Source organism: Nelusetta ayraudi, unplaced genomic scaffold (assembly GCF_046127955.1).
Source record: "Nelusetta ayraudi isolate G7.1 ecotype Tasmania unplaced genomic scaffold, CSIRO-AGI_Nayr_v1 ptg000019l, whole genome shotgun sequence".
NCBI classification, from domain to species: Eukaryota; Metazoa; Chordata; class Actinopteri; order Tetraodontiformes; family Monacanthidae; genus Nelusetta; species Nelusetta ayraudi.
The window spans coordinates 7,717,501-7,735,000 of NW_027466069.1; the positions used below are offsets into that span (position 1 = coordinate 7,717,501).

Genomic DNA, 17,500 nt, shown 5'->3' on the forward strand with positions numbered 1-17,500 from the left:
AAAACCCTCGGCAGCCGTCTGAGTCTGCTCTCAGAGGAGACACGTCGCTTCCCATCGGCCTCGAAAACGACTCGTCCTGTTTTCGTTTGTTTTGGCGAGAGGAAAAAAATTTTGAGCGGGCTGACAGGAAGACCGGAGGAGGCGGGGCTTCTTGGAGTTGTCGGCGGTTGCTTCCTGCCGACGGTTTTTGACCGACCTGTGGATCCTTGTGCTGTTTAGCGGCCGCTGTAAGGCCACGCCCACCACACAATGAAACAGACTCTCCGAGTGATGGTTCTTCTTCGGTGGTGCCGTAAAGCAGTTTGTTTGCTTTTCACTTTGCGTTTGTGGCTTCCGAGTTTCCTGAACCTCATCGGCTTTGGGTGGAAATTCCAAAACACTACAGCTAACGCTAGCAGCAGTCGTGAGCTTACAGACGTTCACGCTGATCATCAGCGGCCAGAGTGAAAATTCAACACAAAACACAGAAAGCCCTACAAACTCAAACTCCATGATTACCCTTTAAAAGGTCCCTTTGTTTGTGTGTGTGTGTGTGTGTGTGGAAGATAGCCTTAACATGCAGCGCCTCCGTATACCCTTCCCGCCCCCCAGTGACTGGTTGCAGTACTGCGGTCAGTCTGCTCACTCGGCAGACAGAAAGTAGGACGAGCTGGTGAACAGAGACACAGAGGGAGAGTCCCCGAGAGTGAAGGAGAGGAAGCGAACAAAGAGGAGAAATTTAACTGCGCACACACACACACAGACACACACACACACACACACACGTACAGCTGCGTGTGTGTCGGATTGTGTCGTCTCTTTGAAGCGAGAGTGTGAGAGTCAGCAGCAAACCACAGAGATAATATGTGGGTGGAGGTGTGTGTGTGTGTGTGCATGTGTGTGTTGTGTGTGTATGTGTGTGTGTGTGTGTGTGTGTGTGTGTGTGTGTGTGTGTGTGTGTGCATGCATGTGTGTGCGTGTGTGTGTGTGCGTGTGCCTGAGGTAAGGCAGCCTGTAATCATCAGCTTGATGTGTTGAAAGCAGCCGCTTCCTCATTTACATAGTGGGTTGGGGGTGGGTGGGGGGCAGAGGATGGGGAGGACGGGTGGATGTGGTGATGGTGGGGGGAGGGAGGGGCTGTTGGAGGCGGTGGGTGGGAGAGGAAGTGAGGAGTCGCGGAAATTGTCGAAACTGCGTGACGCGACACTGCAGGAACTCACACCTGCAGCATTGGCCCCGCCCCCTCTGGTAACCAAGGTAACACTGGGGGAGGGGGTGGGGCAGGGGAGGTACCTCACCTGCAGGTTAAACACAGACGTATAGATAGATGGATGCACTTTATGGATCCCAAATTGGGAAACTACACTGTTGCAGCACTAAAAAAACAGTACAAAAAATGTTTATGGTTATGATGCCCTGTCGGCCAATCAGAGGACAGGACGCTGCAGACGTACTGACCCCGCTGACACCTGCTGGTGGCTGACTGGAGACAGAACCTGGAGAAAACCTTCTCGAGGCGGTGCAGCCCAGCCAGGGTGTCTTCAGCTCTTCAGCTCCTGGCGGTTCTTTCCAAGGTTCCTGCCGGTTCCTCTACCAGGACCTGGAGACCCTGCAGCCACTCCCAGGTTCCAGGCAGTGTCATCAAAATTTTGATGAACCTTCACCAAACGGTCACGGAGACATCTCGAGGGTTCTTTGATGAGTTCAGGCCACATTTCAGGGTGAAGGTTCTCCAGAGGGTTCCACTGAGAACCTACAGCTGGGGCTGCTCCCTCTAGATCAGGGCTTGGCAAACTTTTTGACTCTTTGGTCATAATGGGTTCTAAAATCTGACAGACGGGTCAGTTTCTCATAAGGGGAAAAATATATGATGGGATATAAAATTACAAATAAAAAAGCTGTTTTATTAGTAGCTGCGTTTCCATTATCCTAGAATCGCACAGCTCATTAAACGTGTCCGGGGTCATTCTGAAATTCTGAATTCACAGTTGGTCTGTGAATTCCTCGGTGGCGATCCTCTCCCAGGAATCCCTTATTCGTGTCCGCTCCCACACGGACTTTGCCTTTTAACTGTCACCCTCTGCCTTCGTCTCCTGATGATAAAAGCAGCAACGTCAGTAGTGGGCAACTGAAATAACTGCTCCAAAATGCAAATGTTTTGTTCCTCCATTCCCCTCAAGGCGGGGGGCTCGCGGGACGATGTTTTACGAGAATTACGGCTCACGCGCTTCACACCGTTCAATGGGAACGCCTGCAAATCCCAATTGCACTCTTTATTTACACTTTTTGACAAAAACTGTTATGGAAACACAGCTACATACTTAGTTACTATTAATATAATGTCTTCAAGTTCCGCCGGCCAGATTGGAAAGCTTTACGGGCCGCATATGGCCCCCGGGCCGTAGTTTGCCCATGCCTGGTCTTGATGCTGGACGCTTGGTGAGCTGTGAAGGTCTGCAGATGCCCACTGTGCTCTTCTAGCAGGACTCGGTGGGATCTTCAGGCTTCACATCCAGGTTGTTTCATGGAGACTCACCTGCTGAGCTTCGTCACTCTGCCGGCTTCCTCGTGACAACAGTGGGCTTGCGATCACTTCCTGTCCGACTTCCTGTTTCCGAGCGGCTGCTACCGCTGCCGCTGCTGCTGCTGCCGCTGCTGCTGCAGTGTGACAGCCTGACACTCACAACTCGCAACAATGGCTCTTTGACCTTTGACCTCCTGCTCTCTGGTCCGTGTTAATACACCAGCTGCGACACACGCGCGCGTACACACACACACACACACACACACACACACACACACACACACACACACACACACACACACACACGCGCGCGCGCGCAGTGGTACAAACAGTCGTAAAGGCTGGCAGGGTGTGGCTGCTCCCCTCTGAGAATTTTGTCTGACATAAAAACACATTTCATGTCGAAGACAGACAGCGGAAAACTCACGCACTCTCACACACACACACACACACACACACACACACACACACACACACACACACACACACACACACACACAGCAGGGAGGGTAGCTGATCTGAATTCAGCACGTGAAACATGAATTTATTTTCTCTCTCTGTGAGTCTTTTTCCTCATTTTTGACTTTAACGCTCCACCGCCTCCAGCTCTCTCAGCTACACCCCCCTCTCCTCCTCCTCCTCCTCCTCCCCCGCCTCCCACTGCTCCCCCCTCCCTTCCTTCTCTGTCCTTCTCATAACCTCTTTTTCTTCATTTTCTTCTCCTTTTCTCCAAGTTGAAACTCTTCTTTTTTTTTTGTACCTTCCAACTCCGGCCGTCCGCTGGTCCGTCTGTTGGACTCCATGAATTATAGATGAGCCCGGCAGCTGAAGCAGGAAGTTATTACCGTGCAGTCAGACAGACAGACAGGCATGCAGGCAGACAGACAGACTGGCAGGAAGACAGACCCTTGTGTGTGCCTGTGTGTGTGTGTGTGTGTGTGTGTGTGTGTGTGTGTGTGTGTGTGTGTGTGTGTGTGTGTGTGAGGATGTTCACGATTACCATGGAAATGTCAGGAGTTTGAATGCGTTACATTATGTCCCGAGGCCTCTCAGGGTTGTTTCCCAGCATGCACCGAGGCCCAGCAGAACAGCCAGGCTTCCAACAACGGCGGTTGGGGGTGAAGCGGGGGGGGGGCAAAATGAACAGGAGAGAGAGAGAGATGAACACTTTTTCATAGAGTGACACTCTTGACACAGAGCGACACTGACTGTGTGATGGGCGGAGTCACGGTGGGTTCTGCTGCCCCGGGGAGCGGGGTCACACTCGGATCGGCACGATATTTGGATTGTGTGAGCGGAGGTACCGGACGTGAGCAGTGATCGGAGCGTGAGTGCGATAAGTTGACCACAGTGGCCACGCCCACAACTTTATGGCCATTTTGACTCAAAACCAGACCAAATCAGCCAAAAGGGACATTTTTTACGCTCGATTTCAACCAGAGGGAACTTTGGAACCAGTTTGTGGCAGTGTGAATTTAAGGCTCCTCCCTTTTATTGTCTTTTTTTTGTCTTTTTGCAACCAACTCTGGCGGTCCCTGCTGGCCAAATGACAGAATGCCTTTAGTTTTTGGTAACTCCATGTCGGCCATGGATGGTATGTCATCCACTGGGGAGAAACTGAATCTCATGTTAACAGCTGAATTGCTGTCACTGCCCCCTGCAGGCTGCACGAATTATGGCAGAATATGAACGCACACTTGAAAAATGAAAGCTTCAAATGCAGGATTGTTCTTGTACTTTTTTTTGCTGCAGTTTAATGAACGAGCAGGACAGAAAGTGGAAGTAAAAGTTGTGAAAGCGAAGGGCCGACTAGACTCTGGTTGCAACCAGCCCACTCACGGCCGTGAGAAGCTTCAGGACCACCAGGAAGACAACCCTGAGCCCCGAGGCTCCGCCCAGCTCCGCCCGTCGACCTGCTGCGTCAAGTTAGCAGGGGTGGGGCGGCTGTGACGGGATCGCTGGAGGCCGCGCGGCTCCTGCTGACGGCCTCCAGGAGGAGCCGCTGAGCGTCTGACAGTTTCCTCCGCTGGAGCTGACAGGAACCAGTTTGACACCAGTTTAAGCGCCGCAGTCAGTCTCCACTCAAAAAGAAAAAAGGAAAAATAAAGAGGGAGAGAGCAAGACAGCCCACCGGAGGTTTAAGTAATTTTCACTGTTGCTATGGAGACGGGCTGTGTTGCCATGGCAACGTTACTACAGGCATCTACAGCTTGACCGTCGGATGAAACGTGTGAAGAAGCAGTAAAATATTTTATTAATAACTTGACAGAAAAAAAGGAGGAGAAGGAGGAGGAGGAAACCGAGTTACCGCAGGGACCTGGCAGGGTCTGCAGAGCCTCGCATGACCACAAGGGGTCACCGGCGAGCCGCTCCATAAGAGAGAGGGTCAGCTCCGCTTCCAGCCGGCAGGGAGGAGGACTCAGGAAAACAGGATTCGCCGAGGCAGAGCTCTGTGTCTTCACACCACGTGGAGGAGGTTCTGGAGGAGTGGAACGGAAGAGCGGAGATCAAGTTGAGTTAACTTGAGTTAATCGTGTCAGAATCGAGAGAAAATGAAGGTTTTCGAGACGACGTGACTTCATTTTGCAGGGTCAACCTGGATGGAGCCAGTAGAAAACACAGAGGCCCTTTTTTAAAATAAATATATATATATAATTTAGTAAATAAAAGTTCTTTCTTCACTACTACTACTACACTCAAATCAGCCAATCGGGTGCCTTCTCCACCAGTGGAGCCGGTTGGTGACAGCTCCAGGCCTCCTATTGGTGGGAGCAGTCATGGTGGGCGGAGACTTCCTCCCGTGGTTTGTTTGAATGAGCTCTGAAAGCAAAACCCACTCATCAAGTCACTGCACACGACTCTGTGAGTGCGTGGGTGCGTGTGTTTGTGTTTTTTTCCACCTGCGGCCGAGGTGATCAGCTGACCGCCGTCGCGTGACCTTTGCCCTTTTGAGAAGCGAGCTAGGAAACGCATCACCTTCACACTGCGGGTGTCTCCGCTTACTTTGTGACCTTGAACTCAACTCTTGGTTGCGTTGAGTTTGTTTGGCTGCTGGCTGCTGGCTGCTGCGGCTCAGGATCCACCCGACTTCCCATGATGCCTTGCAACCCGCAGTTGCTGTCACCTGACCCTGCGTCTCTCTCTCTCTCACCTGTCGCAGGTAAAGAGGAGCTGCCATGTTGGCCTCCTCCACCCCACCGTCGCCCCTCCTCCAGCTTCTCCTCCACCTCCCCCTCCTACTCTTCCCGGCCCCCGTGACCTCTGACCCCTCCGTGCGGCGGCGGGACCTGCAGGGCGCCCCGCTCTCCCACCTGGTGCTGGATGCGCAGACCGGGGTCCTGTACGTGGGCGGAGTGGACCACCTGTACCAGCTGAACCCCGACCTGCAGGTGATGTCGCAGGTCAAGACCGGCCCTGACCTGGACTCCCCCGACTGCCTGCCCCCCATCGTGCGGCAGGAATGCCCCTCGGCCACGCCCACCCACAACCACAACAAGCTGCTGCTGATCGAGGCGGCCCAGGGGGCGGAGCCGGGGAGCCTCATCACCTGTGGCTCGCTGTACCAGGGCATCTGTGAAAAGAGGTACCAGCTTGTCAGTTTCCTCATAGAGTAGAATGGAATAGAATTCGTGGGATTTTAATATATATATTTATAGAGAAAATGTTGGGGATTTATTCAATTCAATTCAATAATTTCAATGATTTTTTTTTTACTAGACACGATAGAAAGTGGGCTAGCGTTTTTATTTTTGTGAAATAAATTTGGGTCGCGACTTCATGACCAGAGAAAAAACTGAGGGTCCTGGAATTCCACCAGTTGAGAACAACTGGAGTAAACTTTATTCATTCCCTTTGGGGGATGAAGAAAGTTGTTGTTGTTGACTTGGAACTGTAATCGATCTCTTCCCTTCTCTCTTATTATTTAGTTACAGTATGTAATGTTTATACTTCTTCTTCAACCTCCTCCTCCTCCTCTTCCTCCCTGTAGGAGCCTGGCCAACATCTCTCAGCTGCTCTACCGGACGTTAAACCCCGTTGACACACAGTACGTGGCCGCCAACGACCCCCGCGTCTCCACCGTGGGCGTGCTGATCACCACCGAGGACCCGGCCGGCGGCAGCGAGCCCCTGCGCCTTCTGCTGGTGGGCCGCGGCTACACCAGCAAAGGCCCCGGCGACATCCCGCCCATCACCACGCGGCGCCTCTCCCCTGTGGTCCCGCCACGCCGGGCCTTCTCCCAGGAGGAGGAGCTGGGCAAGCTGGTGGTGGGCAGCTACTCCGAGTACAACAATCACTTTGTGAAGGCGGTGGCGCACGGCAGCCACGTCTACTTCCTGTTCTCCCGCCGTGACATGTGGCACAAGAAGGAGTACCGGACGTACGCCTCGCGGCTCTGCACCTCCGACCGCAGCTTCTACTCCTACGTGGAGGCGCCGCTGCAGTGCCGCGGCGGCTACAACCTGGCGCAGGCCGCCTGGCTGGGCAGCCACCAGGGCCGCGCCGCCCTCTTTGTTGTCATGGCGGCAGGCCAGGCGTCCACGCCGGTGGCCACAGGCCGCTCGGCGCTGTGCGTGTACGGAATAGCCGAGCTGGACGCCACGCTGCTCCGGGCCCAGGAGGTGTGCTACACCGAGGCCGGGCGGGGCAGCGGCGGCCAGGAGGAGGCCTACATCGAGTACGCTGTGTCGTCCAAGTGCCTCAGGCTGCCCAAGGTAGGCTGGTCACGTGACCCACCGGGGTTGGGTGGGTCGGAGGGGGTTGGGGGGCGGCAGCGGGGCTACTTCTTCTCTTCCCCACGGTCCAGCTGGTTCTCAACTGGTGGAGTCTCAGGACACATATTTTTTTTCCTTGAAATGAAGTCACGACCCAAATTTATTCCACAAAAATAAACACGCTAGCCTGCTTTCTATTGTGTCTAGGGAATGAATTGTTGAAATTATTGAATTGTGTGTTCTGCGAAATAAATGCCCAACATTGTCCCTATAAATATATATATCTTAAAATACTTAATACTATTTTAAATAATAATAAAAATGAAAAACAAACTACCCACTAAGCTGCGACCCAATCAAAACAGCTCCATGACCCACTTTTGGGTCGCAACCCACCAGTTGAGAAACGCTGCTCTAGTCCAGCTGTTTGTTTTTTGTTTGTTTGTTTGTTCACTGGCTTCATTTCAGTTTAAGTTCAGTTTAAAGAAGGAAAGAGTCCTACTTCATTAACGCTGCTTTGTCGCGATTGGCTCAGTCAGCAGCCCAGTGATGACATCATCGGCAGCTGTCATGTGATGACACCACAGTTTAGCAGCTGATTCAGTGAGATTGTTTTGTCGATGGCCAGATCTGTTGCTCCGCTGACCTTAATACCTGGTGTGTGTGTGTGCGCACACACACACACACAGATTAGGGCTGCTATCTTCAGCAGCTGGATTTATCATCTGACAGCTGTCACTCAAACACACATCTGGCAGGACTGATCTGACCCAGATGTTACACAACACACACACACACACACACACACACACACACACACACACACACACAGGGAGGACTTTTAGGTGCACACTGTTCTGTTTTAGTGGCAGCACTTCTTCTGTGGTTCCCTCAGAGCAGCGTGCAGCAGTTGTTTCCTCTGATTGGTCATGAAATCCTCAAAACAGTTCCTATTGGACCTTTTCAAGGAACTTTGTTCTTGCTGGCGCAGCCACACTTACTGGTTGTCTCCTGGTGGCCCCACCCTGGACCTCCCTTCAGCCTTTTACTTCCTTTCTCTGGAAAACTGTCTCTTACTAAACCCAAGCAGTATTTTCTGCTCAATTAAGTCTGACTTTATGCTTATTGATTTGAAATGAAAGTCATGTCATGCTGTGCGGAGATGCTGCTTACGGATGTTGTTTGCGGACGCTGTGTGTCGGCGCTGTGCGATTAGAGCCTCGGTTTCAGTGTGTTCACGGTCGGGCTGTCTCTCTCTCTCTTTCTCTCTCTCCATCCATGCGTAAGGTCTCCCTCTCGGAGTATCCCTGCGGGGGGGAGCACACCCCCAGCCCCATCGCCAGCGCGGTGCCTCTCCCGGCCACGCCCACCTACACCTCCACCGCCCACCTGACCGCCGTCGCCACGGCAACGGAGGCTGGCCACACCATCGCCTTCCTGGGAGACAGGGAAGGGCGGCTGCACAAGGTGACATCACCATCATCATCATCACACCATGAGGGGTGATGGGGTTTTTTTGGGGGGGGTGCTGGTGGGCCAGGTCACATGACCACTCCCCCCAGTTCTACAGCCTGTAGGATTGAACATTTTATTGTCTTTTACCCACATTGATGCAAGCTATCAGCACCCACCAACACTGCAGTACCCTTGAGCAAAGGTTTAGAGGTTAGAGGTTTAAAGTAACACACACACACACACACACACACACATACAAACACACACAAACACCAGTTCCCTGTGAGATTAACTATTGAACTGGGTATACTGGGCGGATTTTTGCAACCCGGTGCAAATTGTATTTGGTGTGTGTGCGTGTGTGTGTGTGTGTGTGTGTGTGTGTGTGTGTGTGCATGGACACACATACAACTTATTTGGTTCACACATAGACACAGAGGGAACAGAAGCTTGTTGCCTGCGGCGAGGAACACAACCAAAAAACACTGAGACAAAGATATGCTAAGTGAGGAGGTGTGTGTGTGTGTGTGTGTGTGTGTGTGTGCGCGCGCGCGTGTGTGTATGTGTGTGTGTGTGTGCACGCGCATGTGTGTGTGGGATGGTTAACAGCCGTTTAGCTGGAGGGCTTGGTGGTGTTGGTGGTGTGGTGGGGAAGTCACCAGGGAGCGCGCACAGACCCTCCTCTTTGATTGGTTATTGGTCCCCCAGGTGCATTCTGGGTAAGGATCCAGCGGGCAGGACAGCCCTAAAACATTTACTGTGTGTGTGTGTGTGTGTGTGTGTGTGTGTGTGTGTGTGTGTGTGTGTGTGTGTTAATGAGATGAAATCCTGCTTCAGAGCCAACGAGGTAAACAGCAGAGCTTTGATTCTCCCTGTTAATATTTTATCTCCATCACACACACACACACACACACACACACACACACACACATACACATACATCCCCATACATCCCCATACACGCACACACAAATACACACACACATACACACACACACACACACACACACACACATCGAGGGTTACTTTGTGGAGTCACTGACAATGAAACAGTTTGAGGTCAAAGGTCAACTCAAAATCAGTACTTTGTGTGTGTGTGTGTGTGTGTGTACAACGTACACACTATCATCCAGGTTGGGGGTGAAACATCTCCCCCTGCTGGCCGCGCGTCACAGTTACAGCAGCTGTTTCTCTTTGTGCTGCAGGTGTTGGTTCACTCCAACTGGTCAGGTGACGCCTACGGCAGCGTGCTGGTGGACAGTGAAGGCAGCGTGGGCGCCGATCTCCTATTGGACCACACTCAGCAGCATGTTTATGTCCTCACCAGCAGCCGGGTGAGACAACAATGACGGGTCTTGTCCGTCTCTTCTTTTTTGGAAATCCTGATTTAATCCAAAAATTAAAAGTCACACGTCTCTGGTCAGCTGTCCAAGGTTCCCGTCTCGTCATGTGACAGTCACGCCAACTGCCAGTCCTGCTTGGAGGCCCGAGACCCCTACTGTGGCTGGTGTGTCCTGGAGGGAAGGTGGGTGTTTCCTGGAGGGAAGTTGGGAGGGAAGGTGGGTGTTTCCTGATGGGAAGGTGAAGGTGTCCAGTGAATTCAACGCGCCTCAACAACAACATGGTTATTGAAGGTCCAGTGTGTAGTATTTGGAGATTTTGAAGAAGGAACAGTGACATCAAGTGGTTACATTTTAGATTGCAGCATCTTTCGCTTTCCCTCCCCCTCCTGAGCATGCCAGTGAACTACGGTGACCTGCACACCCAAACCTGGATACCTCGTCCACCTTCTTTGTTGGTTTATTTGAAGACGTGAGCAGTCACCCTAATTACAAAACGTGCTCTCAGGTGGGCTGGATTGTCCCCACCAGGCTTCCTTATTAATCTGGTAGTAGATGTCGACTATATTGTATATGTATTCTTGCATATATATGTAGATGTAGATATACATATATCTACATCTACAGTGTGAAACAGTGTGTAATATATATATATATATATATATATATATATATATATATATATATATATATATATATATATATATATTATATTATATTTGGTGGAACTAAACAAATGTTTTCAAACAGAAACAGAAAAGTAGCTGTTGACACCACATTCTCACCTGCACCACTCTATACGCTGTATTGTTGGTGAAAATGGTGAAAGTGTTGTATCATTATGACCGTAAAGTTACATTGTTTCAATGTATAATTTTGTGCAGAAACACTGTGCAAGTGACACTCATTCTTCTTCTGCGTCTTTGGCCAGGTGTTCCCGTAAGGACCTGTGTGGGCGCCACGCCCAGCCCAACCATTGGCTATGGAGCTTTGAGCCAACCAATCAGTGTGTGACGGTGCACAGTCTGCAGCCGTCCAATCAGAGCAGAGACCAGCAGACTCAGGTGGGTCCGTGGAAAAGATCCCGGTACTGCGCGTGGGTGACTTTCCCATTGGCCGACAAAAAACAGGAAATGGATGATTGCTCGAGTCCAGAGTCACAAACAGTTTTCCAGAATTAAACTGAAGACATGAACGTGAATTATTCAACTCAACAAAACTCTCTCACGTCTCCTTCCAAGGTGACACTGTCGGTCCTCCAACTTCCCGCTCTCGCCGAGGCCGAGTCGCTGTCCTGCGTCTTCGGGCTCCTCCCACCCCAGCCGGCCGTCGTTATGGGAACCAGCATCACCTGCCAGTCACCTGACCCGGAGCTCCTCCCCCCGGTGCCGACGGGACACGGTGAGGGAAAACGGGCAGCGGCAGGCGACAAAGTAGCCGTCGACCAGATCTGACCCAGTGTCTCTCTCTGCTTGCAGATCACATGATTCTGCCCGTGTTGCTGGTGTTTGGTCATGTGACCCTCACCACCGGCAACATGACCTTCTACGACTGCGGAGCCGTGAGCCGACTCAACCAGAGCTCCCAGTAAGACACTAGGAACAATAAGCGTATGAAGAAGACTGATGGGGGTGATGATGGTGATACCGATGATGATGACGGCGACGATAATGATGATGATGATGATGATAATGGCTGTAATGATGATGATGATGATGATGATAATGATGCTGTGTTTCAGGTGTCTGGCGTGTGTGAGCAGCATGTGGAGCTGCAACTGGTGTCCCCTGGATCAACTCTGCACCCACAACCAGAGCTGTCCCAACCAGCACATCACCCTGAGAGTGAGACAGCCAGTCCACCTGTCTGTCTGTCTGTCTGTCTGTCTGTCTGTTTGTCTCTCTATCTGTCTTCCTGTCTGTCCTCCTGTCTTCTCACCTGTCTCCCTCTGTCTCCGTGCACCAGCAGGACCTTCCAGGTGCCACCTCCTGTCCGCTGGTCTTCGCAATGCAGAGTTCTGCCCTGGTGCCGTTGGGCCTGAGCACCACTGTGGTGCTGCGAGGGAAAAACCTGCACGTGTACACGGTGAGACCAGCAGTTGTTTTAACACACATGCACACACACTGTTCCGCTGTGTGTGTGTGTGTGTGTGAGTCTTTTATTAACCCTGTATGTGCCTCAGGATGAGGCCTCCTACATGTGTGTTGTGGAGATTGAAGGCGTCCAGGTCGACCTGCCTGCCACAGTGGAGGAGTCACATGACCACACGCACACCTTCACCTGCAGCCCCCATCAGGTACCGCTGCTCACAGTGCGTTAAAGCTAATGTGCTAAAGCTAACATCAGCGATACTGACGTCTGTCTGTCTGTCTGCCTGTCTGCCTGCAGTTCCAGTACGCCGTCAGTCAGCTGCAGTATTTGGCTCCTGTCTACCTGCGTCGGGGAGACAGACGCATCGACGCCTCACCTGGACTCAGACGTAAGGATGTGTGTCTGTGTGTGTGCGTGTGTCTGTGTGTGTGTGTGTGTGTGTGTGTGTTTATGTGTTTACCCTTCTTTCCTTCCTTCCTTCCCGGTGGTGTTTCCAGTCCAGCTCTACGACTGCTCGGCCGGCCAATCGGATTGCTCGCAGTGCCGGGCGGTGCCGGCGGAGTACGGCTGCGTGTGGTGTCAGGGAAGCTCCGCCCCCAGCTGCGTTTACAACCAATCCTGCGCTGGCGTGCCGGCGGACACCTGTCCACCCCCTCAGATCACGCAGGTGAGTCTCTCCCCCCCCCCCTTTGTCCTGTGTGGCCATCGTGACAAGCAGAGAAGGTTCTGAATGTCTTTATAATGGCTGACAGATAGAGCCTCACCGGTAGAGCTTGTGGACCCAGATTGTGAATCGCACAGGTCGGTTCAGGAACTACCTGTTAAGTGGTTTTACAATATTAATGTTATTCTGGCCACGACCGGACTGAGAGAGGACCAGGGAGTGAAAGACAGAACAAAAAGGGGACACAGGTGAGGGGGGATACATAAAGATAATCATAAATAACTAAGTATGGCGTGTCCTACAGGTGCGGCCCGTCTCCGGTCCTCTGGAGGGGGGCGTCCAGGTGACCATCACTGGGTCTAACCTGGGGATGAGGTACCAGGATGTCCAGGACAGAGTCACAGTGGCAGGGATTCACTGTCTGGTCCAGGCCGAGGGATACCAGATCTCCACCAGGTGAACTATTCACCTTCACAACGTTGGGTTAGGGACTCCTGTAGAGACGTCTAACCTGTGTGTGTGTGCGTGTGTGTGCGTGTGTGTGCGTGTGTGTGCGTGTGTGTGTGTGTGCGTGTGTGTGTGCGTGTGTGCGCGTACGCAGGGTTGTGTGTGAGTTGCAGCCTAGCGGGGAGCCGAGGGATGGGCCCGTCATCGTTACCGTTGGGGCAGCAGAGCCCGGAAGGTCGTCCCAGGTGTTCACCTACCAGGTGAGAGCAGCTTCACATCACTGACCACAGATTATCTATGTTTCTCAACTGGTGGGTCATAACCCACTTTTGGGTCGCAGAGCTGTTTTGATTGGGTCGCGGCTTTGTGGGCAGTTTCACCCTTCTTTTTTTTTAAAGGGATCTTAAAACAATAACAACAAATATAAATATTCAATAATTCAATAATTTCAATGATTTATTTACTATATATGATTGAAAATTTTGGTTGCAACTTCATTGTAAGGACTCCACCAGTTGAGAACCATTTAACCACGTCACATGATCAGTGTACTGACGCGCGCGCATGTGTGTGTGTGTGTGTGTGTGTGTGTGTGTGTGTGTGTGTGTGTGTGTGTGTGTGTGTGTGTGTGTCTCCAGGACCCACAGCTCCTGGCTCTGGTCCCAGAAAGAGGTCCCGTCTCCGGAGGAACTCGGCTGACCATCAGGGGGCGACAGCTGCTGACGGGCCAGAAGTCGGACCTGAGGGCCTTCCTGGGCCCCCGGCCCTGCTACATGTCAGTACCACGGTCTGTTGTTCTCTGGCTCCCCCTGCTGGACACTGGCGTCATCCTCTCCCCTCGGCTCCTCTTCTCTCCTCAGCTTGGAGGAGGTGAACGACACCCAGCTGGTGTGCCAGACTGGTTCCAGTAACCAGACTGGGGAGGTGACAGTCAGGGTCCTGTTTGGCAAAGCGGAGAGGAAAGTCCCCGGCGTGCTGTTCCGCTACCTGGACGACCCGGTCATCACCGATGCCGCGCCCTCAGAGAGCTTCTACGCGTAAGAACCCCGATCGATCGGCCAATCGGCATCAAGAGCTCCCTGGCAGAGTCCTCCAAATGAACGGCGTGACCGCTGTCTGTCCTCAGAGGTGGGCGGGTCATCGTGGTGACGGGCCGGAACCTGGACGTGGTCCAGCAGCCGGTCATCGCGGTGTGGGTGGAGCCCGTGGATGTGCAGCGGGTGAGGAGGGGGAGGAGGAGGAGGCTGGCTCTGCTCACCGCCAAGCAGCAGCTGGTCTTCAACAGCACCATGACCACGGTGAGACCGCCCAGGCTTGGCGAAGTCAAAGGTCACCCTGATCTTTCCCTGTACAGAATAATAACCCGTCTCTCCATCTGTCTGTCTGTCTGTCTGTCTGTCTGTCTGCCCCTCGCCTCCAGGTGATGGAGCGCTGCTCCATCCAGTCGTCCTCCCAGATGACCTGCCCCACCCCTACAGTGACCCCAGAGCTGAAGGTCAAGGGAGTCTGGTTCCAGCTGGACAACGTCAGAGTCCACTATGAAAGCATCAAGGTACCCGCCCACCTGTCTGTCTATCTGCCTGCCAGCCTGTGTCTCTGTCTACTTCAGGCACACTAACCCGTCTCCCTGCCCGCCTGTCTGTCCCTCAGGGTCGTAGCTTCACCTACTACCCCAACCCGGAGTTCTCCCCTCTGAATCGAGAAGCTCCAGACTCTCCGTACCGCTTCAAACCGGGAGGCGTCATCGCCGTGGAGGTAACGTGTCTGGCCAACCCCCAAACCCCCGACCTCCGCCCACCTGTGACAGTGTCAGTGAGACGGTTTGATCACCTGTGTCTCCGTGGCGGCGTCCAGGGCCAGGACCTGACCAGGGCCATGAGCAGACAGGAAGTGAGGGCGCGGCTGGGCGACCAGGAGTGCGAGGTGAAGACGCTGGACAACACTCACCTGTACTGCGAACCTCCGGAGGTGCAGCCCGACAGCGTGGACGACGGCAGCAGCGGCGAGCTGCCCAGCCTGAAGGTGCCCAGCGGCTGGAGCAGGAGGAGGAGGGGGGTCACTTCCTGTTTGTTTGAGGGAACATTGCTAAGCTGTCTGTCTGTCTGTCTGTGCTGCAGGTGTTCATGGGGAACCTGCAGGTGGACCTGGGCCTGGTCCAGTACGACAGCGACTCCCTGCTCTCTCCCGTCCCATTGGCTGCCCAGATCGGCTTGGGGGCGGGAGCAGCCATCATCATCCTGTCGGTGCTGGTCGTCATCCTCATGTACAGGTAGATAGATAGATATATACTATATATTATATAGATAGATAGATAGATAGATAGATATAAGCACTGACCTTGAGTTCCTCCTCGTGTTTGTAGGCGGAAGAGCAAACAGGCGCTGCGCGATTACAAGAAGGTGCTGGTGCAGCTGGAAACACTGGAGATCAACGTTGGCGACCAGTGCCGCAAGGAGTTCACTGGTGAGCTGGGATATGCACCTGAACACTAGGGGGCGGCGTTGAGTCAGTGCTGAGACGTGTCGCCAACACGGGGTGAAATGAAATGAATCTAGGTGACGTGTGTTGTATCTCTGCTACGCCGAGGTCACACCGACTCAACACATCAAGTGGAGGCTCAAAGCCGTCGTCACTGCCGTTGCTGGGAACGGACAGAATTTTACAAAAAAAACAAACAACCAATGAGATACTGAGTCTTCCAACTGTCCCCGCCCCTTCCTGTCTGCAGATCTGATGACAGAGATGATGGACCTGAGCAGTGACGTCGGCGGCCCGGGGCTCCCCCTGCTGGACTACAGGACGTACGCCGAGAGAGTCTTCTTCCCTGGCCAGCAGGTGGCGCCGCTGAGCCGGCAGCTGGACCTGCCGGACTCCAGGCGGCCGACGGTGGAGCAGGGCCTCCAGCAGCTCAACAACCTGCTCAACAACAGGCTCTTCCTCACCAGGGTGGGTAGAGGAGGAGGAGGAGGAGGGCGGGATCATGTGACCACGCACCTGGACCTGCAGCTGACCACTGTGTTTCTGTGTGCGTGTCCCTCTCAGTTCATCCACACACTGGAGGCCCAGCAGGGCTTCTCCCAGCGCGACCGCGGCTACGTGGCCAGCCTGCTCACCATGGCGCTGCACGACAAGCTTGAGTACTTCACCGAGGTCATGAAGAGCCTGCTGCAGGACCTGGTGCAGCAGTACGTGGCCAAGAACCCCAAGCTCATGCTACGGCGGTACGTGATGCACACAACTCCCCTCCCCCCCACCACCACCACCACACACACACACTCCCCTGCAACAGGTTGCAGAAGATGCAACCAGTTTTCTTCGGCTAGCATTACACCAGATGTAGCCTGTACGATAACGGCAACATCCGCTAGCTACAGCTAGCTGCTACGATGGTCCTAGAACAGGGGTGGGCAAACCTTTTGATTGATGGGCCACGATTGGTTTTAGGGTTCATGGCCATAGTTTGCCCATGTCTGTTTTAGAAAGCGGCTTTGCTGGTATGATGTGTGTCATACTTCCCCACAATCTGATTGGCTGCTGCTGCTGCCTGTGTTTCAGGACGGAGACGGTGGTGGAGAAGATGCTGACCAACTGGATGTCCATCTGCCTCTACTCCTTCCTCAAGGTGAGTGTGAGGGCGCCGGGCCCGGACTGCCTGTGCGTCCCTGTCGTGGTCCCCCTCACCCGTCTGTGTGTCTGACAGGAAGTGGCGGGCGAGCCACTCTACATGCTGTACCGGGCCATCAAGTACCAGGTGGACAAAGGTCCGGTGGACGCCGTGACGGGGAAGGCCAAGCGCACGCTCAACGACAGCCACCTGCTGCGGGAGGACGTCGACTACTGCGCCGTGGTGAGCGTGACGTCACACCTGGCCGGAGTGATGGGTCTCACCTCGGTGTCTGTCTCACCTGTCTCACCTGTCTCACCTGTCTCAGACTCTGACTGTCCTGGTGAAGAACGGAGTGGAAGTTCAGCATTGTCCCGTCAAAGTGCTGGACACTGACACCATCACACAGGTACCTGTCTGTCTGTCTCTCACCTGTCTGTCTTTCTATCTCTCGCCTGTCTCTCTGCCCCACTTGTCTGCCTGTCACTCCTGTCTGTCCGTCTGTCTGTCTGTCCCTCCTGTCTCTCACCTCTGTCTCACCTGTGTGTGTCTGACCTGTCTTACTGCCTCACCTGTCTGTCTGTCTGTCCGTCTGTCACCTGTCTCTCTTCCCTACCTGTCTGTCTGTCTCTGCCCCAAATGTCTGCTTGTCACACTGTCTGTCTGTCTGTCCCTCCTGTCTAC

At 53.4% G+C, this 17,500-nt stretch overlaps 1 protein-coding gene and 1 long non-coding RNA gene across 6 annotated transcripts in view; one reads left to right on the forward strand and one right to left on the reverse strand.

Annotated features, from left to right (window-relative positions):
• The window catches only part of LOC142888476 (uncharacterized), a 79,015-nt gene extending 68,496 nt beyond the window's left edge, over positions 1-10,519 (reverse strand). Inside the window, exon 1 of the long non-coding RNA XR_012926698.1 lies at positions 10,458-10,519. This is a non-coding gene — a long non-coding RNA (uncharacterized LOC142888476). The remainder of the gene's footprint in view (positions 1-10,457) is intronic.
• plxnb3 (plexin B3) overlaps positions 1-17,500 on the forward strand; it is a 52,785-nt gene that overhangs the window by 28,829 nt on the left and 6,456 nt on the right. For 3 of the 5 annotated variants that reach the window (XM_076026774.1, XM_076026776.1, XM_076026775.1), the window contains 28 exons: positions 5,664-6,086; positions 6,492-7,215; positions 8,503-8,682; positions 9,876-10,004; positions 10,077-10,195; positions 10,942-11,074; positions 11,252-11,411; positions 11,489-11,597; positions 11,752-11,854; positions 11,976-12,095; positions 12,193-12,306; positions 12,399-12,489; positions 12,599-12,768; positions 13,070-13,221; positions 13,367-13,472; positions 13,851-13,987; positions 14,073-14,249; positions 14,339-14,510; positions 14,633-14,764; positions 14,863-14,967; positions 15,067-15,234; positions 15,330-15,481; positions 15,575-15,675; positions 15,941-16,158; positions 16,255-16,433; positions 16,768-16,834; positions 16,913-17,059; positions 17,145-17,225. In XM_076026774.1, the coding sequence (XP_075882889.1) occupies positions 5,680-6,086; positions 6,492-7,215; positions 8,503-8,682; positions 9,876-10,004; positions 10,077-10,195; positions 10,942-11,074; positions 11,252-11,411; positions 11,489-11,597; positions 11,752-11,854; positions 11,976-12,095; positions 12,193-12,306; positions 12,399-12,489; positions 12,599-12,768; positions 13,070-13,221; positions 13,367-13,472; positions 13,851-13,987; positions 14,073-14,249; positions 14,339-14,510; positions 14,633-14,764; positions 14,863-14,967; positions 15,067-15,234; positions 15,330-15,481; positions 15,575-15,675; positions 15,941-16,158; positions 16,255-16,433; positions 16,768-16,834; positions 16,913-17,059; positions 17,145-17,225 (4,653 nt within the window). In that variant the 5' untranslated portion in view covers positions 5,664-5,679. The remainder of the gene's footprint in view (positions 1-5,663; positions 6,087-6,491; positions 7,216-8,502; positions 8,683-9,875; positions 10,005-10,076; positions 10,196-10,941; positions 11,075-11,251; positions 11,412-11,488; positions 11,598-11,751; positions 11,855-11,975; positions 12,096-12,192; positions 12,307-12,398; positions 12,490-12,598; positions 12,769-13,069; positions 13,222-13,366; positions 13,473-13,850; positions 13,988-14,072; positions 14,250-14,338; positions 14,511-14,632; positions 14,765-14,862; positions 14,968-15,066; positions 15,235-15,329; positions 15,482-15,574; positions 15,676-15,940; positions 16,159-16,254; positions 16,434-16,767; positions 16,835-16,912; positions 17,060-17,144; positions 17,226-17,500) is intronic. The other 2 variants (XM_076026777.1, XM_076026778.1) reach the window with 2 other exon arrangements.